Source organism: Cyprinodon variegatus, unplaced genomic scaffold, assembly GCF_000732505.1.
Source record: "Cyprinodon variegatus isolate N-32 unplaced genomic scaffold, C_variegatus-1.0 Scaffold1461, whole genome shotgun sequence".
Classification (NCBI taxonomy): Eukaryota; Metazoa; Chordata; class Actinopteri; order Cyprinodontiformes; family Cyprinodontidae; genus Cyprinodon; species Cyprinodon variegatus.
In genome coordinates, this window is record NW_015151914.1 from 78928 (window position 1) to 82298 (window position 3371).

A 3371-nucleotide genomic window follows, 5' to 3' on the forward strand; every position below is an offset into this window, starting at 1 on the left:
TTATCTTTATTTCAAGATAATAAACATTATGCTGCTGATGGTTCAATTTCATCTTCATAAGATTTTAAAGTCCCTTTAAAATATGTTAATGTTAGACCTGCTATGGGTTATTCGGATTTAGACCACCAGGGGGAACCATGGGACTGTATCTGAACAATGGTTGTATAGCTGTCAGTGGGAAAACTGTTGGATGCTGAGGAAACGCTGTGAGCCGCACTGCTGTTGTCAAAGGTTGATTCTGCACAGCGGGTGGGAGGAGGGAGCAGCTGAGAGACGCTGACCATCCAATAATCAGCTTCAGACCAACTTCATCTGTTTCAGCGACTGTTTCCTCAGATCACCACATGGGGCGCCATTGTTCCTCCTGCAGACAGGCCATACAGGTGAGCTTTGAACACCCGCCTCCTGCAGGAGGAGACTCAGCCTCCAGCGGGAGGAGACCAGCCTCCAGCGGGAGGAGGCTGGGTCTCCTGCGGGAGGAGGCTGGGTCTCCTGCTGGGCTCCAGGTCAGAGTCTAGAGGAGCTAAAGAGGAAGAAGATCAGAGGAGAGAAAGTCTGACGGAGGCTTTGATCAGATGAACATCCAGCAGGACAGGTGAGCTTGTGGCTCCGCAGAGTCCAGCAGGAGGAGCCGCTCAGCTCCTCCTGCTGGACTCTGTCCAGCACATTCACTGCGTTTCAACCTGCTCTCCGCTTTCTCACCTTTTCTACTGGGAACCAGTCCGCTGCTGGGAGCGCAGAGTCCGGCAGGTTTTTAGAGGAGAAAGAAGGATTAAAGATGCCAACATGTTTGTAATTGCGGGTCTAGAAGGTGTTTCTGTGATGAAGCTCCTGGTGGAGCAGCAGTCAGAGCAAAGTTCAGTCACTGAACGATTTATGCTCAGATTTATTACAGCTGAGGAGAGCTTCTCATCTTTTTCATCCAGCTTTATTTGGATTCTTCATGTTCAGAATAAAAGTCGCTGGTCTTTGGAAATCAGAAAAGCAGGGAATTGATTTATGGAGCTGATCTGTTTGTTCTTAAAGCTTTAACCAAACCTAGAGGATGTCTGCTGACTTTATTCTCTGGAATAATCACATCCTGGCTGCTCATTAGAGCTGCTCCAATCATTTCTGATGCATTTCAGAGTAAAACTGAGGATGTTTTAGATCAACTTCAGCTAATTGCTTCCTACTTGTTCATCCAAACAATGGAGTCCAGATGATGAGGCGTTGGTCTACAGGATGGGAGAGACCTGGAGGCCGTTAACACTTTCCTCATTGCATCATGGGAAAATAATCTGGAGGAGAAATATCTGGTTCAGCGCTGGACTCCATCTCCTGATCTCCATCTGGTTGAACTTCGAGGTTCTCAGGTTCTCCTTCTCTCCTCTCATGGCCTCTTAAAGACTAAATCTGCTTGTTAGCCTGAAAATAACAGGAGGAGATCCTCCTCGTTCTCCTCCTTGTTCTCCTTCGTTTTGCCCCTAGTTCTCCTCCTGGTTCTGCCCCTAGTTCTCCTCCTTGTTCTCCTCCTGGTTCTGCCCCTGGTTCTCCTCCTGGTTCTCCTCCTGGTTCTCCTCCTGGTTCTCCTCCTGGTTCTCCTGAACTTAGAGGAGCTTTAAACCAGGCGGTCTTTATTAATGGTGTGTTAATGAATGGAGCTGAAGGGGTTAATCTTGCCTATAACTTGTCTCTCTGAGCTGAAGGCTGAATCATCTCCTGTTCTTTATCACCTTTAATCCATCAATCATCCCTGAAGGTCGTATGTTTGCATACAGCAGGTGAAAAACAGGAAGTGTGCAGCTCAGTGTGGAGACCAGCCCTCCAGGGGTCCCTCCTAGTCTCTGCAGGCAGATATTAGGCATGAATCCAAACAGAATTATCAGATTTCCTCTGGCTTCCAGCAAACAATCCTTCCATGTGTGCAGAGGATCAGCAGGAAGTCTGAAGGAAAGAGTTTTCTTTGTTCAAACTGAAGTCTTGATCTCTGCGTTTGGGTGGTCCGGCTCCCCTCGGTTTTCATCCTTTAGGATTCTTTGGGTTCTGGATCCGCTCTGGTTCCGCGACCCGTCCATGCCAGAAGGTGAACCTGCTACAGATGGGCTTGGTTTGAAGCCTCTGGCAGTTTGTAGATGTTCCCATCATGTCCAGAAGAAGACTGTGTAACCTGTGGCCCCGCAGCACTGTGAGGCCCCCCCAGGAGTGGAAGGTTAGAGCCATGATGGCCGCTGATCGGCTGCTCTCATGTTCTCTGTGTGAGGAAGTGCCGACAGCTTCACCTTTTAGGTCTGCTTCCTTCAGTTAGATCTTCCACACAGAGGAGTGTTCCTGCTAACATGGCCTGCTAGCAGGAAACATCTTCAGCTCCTGGTGGACTCCACTGATCTCTATTCACTGGATTACTGATTGCTCTTTGGCAGTACAGGGTTTAAGTGAAGCCACCGGCCACCATATTGGTACTCCCTAGTTAGACCAGTCTCAATGTAAACAATCTGTGCGCTACAGCACCAAACAACCAGGATGTTCTCATTTTCAGGGACTTTTAAAATAAAGATAAATTCATCACTCTGACACAGACTGGCTGTTTCAGAGCATCAGTAGATTAACTTTAACTTAGAATAAAACAATCGGCCAATCACATTGCAGAGTCATTATGAAGTCTATAAATCAGGTAATATAACATATTATACAATCCATCACAATAACATTAATGAGGAGCAGAATAATACAGACGAGCCAAAAGTGATAAACTGATGATGTTCATGTTATAAACACGGATTGATGACATTGTTGTGCTAATTACATCTTACATATATTTTTTTAAGATTTAACATCCTAACAGAATAACATGTCTGTTAATTCTATTTGCAAATTATACATAAACATGCTGAGTCTGTTCATCTTTAAAAATGTTTGACTTGTTTTTTCCATCCATATAACCTGCAATATATTTCAGCTCATGACTTTTTCTAATGAGAAATAAACCAAACTCTAGAAAAATGACATCATCATTCACTTAATAAAGAATTACTATATTAACATTTCACAGTGAATGACTTTCTATTTCCTCTACTTTCTATTTCCTAACCTCAGACCCAATGTCAGCGTCTAACTCAGTCAATGTCTTCCAGTCAGTCTGAGATAGCCAGACTAATGTTAGTCTGCAGACTAAACTATAGGATCCATCAGCGTTTACAGTAGTAGCCATTCAAAATGTGCCCAATTTCTTTGATTGGTCCTTGGCTGGTCCCCTACAATTTCATTTTAAACATCAATCTTTGTTCTAATATATTCTTTCTGTCATGATTTGTGGATGTTAAAGGGGTGATAGAATGATTCTATCGGGTATCTGGTCCTTCAGGTCTCTAATAGGGTGATAGAATGATTCT

The 3371-nt window shown here is 44.6% G+C and overlaps 1 protein-coding gene across 1 annotated transcript in view; it reads left to right on the forward strand.

Moving 5' to 3' along the window:
* Positions 1-456: 456 nt before the first annotated feature.
* The window catches only part of LOC107103488 (laminin subunit beta-1-like), a gene marked incomplete at its 3' end in the record, with an annotated part of 70399 nt that continues 67484 nt past the window's right edge, over positions 457-3371 (forward strand). The window contains exon 1 of the mRNA XM_015403212.1: positions 457-595. Coding sequence (XP_015258698.1) covers positions 576-595 — 20 coding nt within the window. The remainder of the gene's footprint in view (positions 596-3371) is intronic.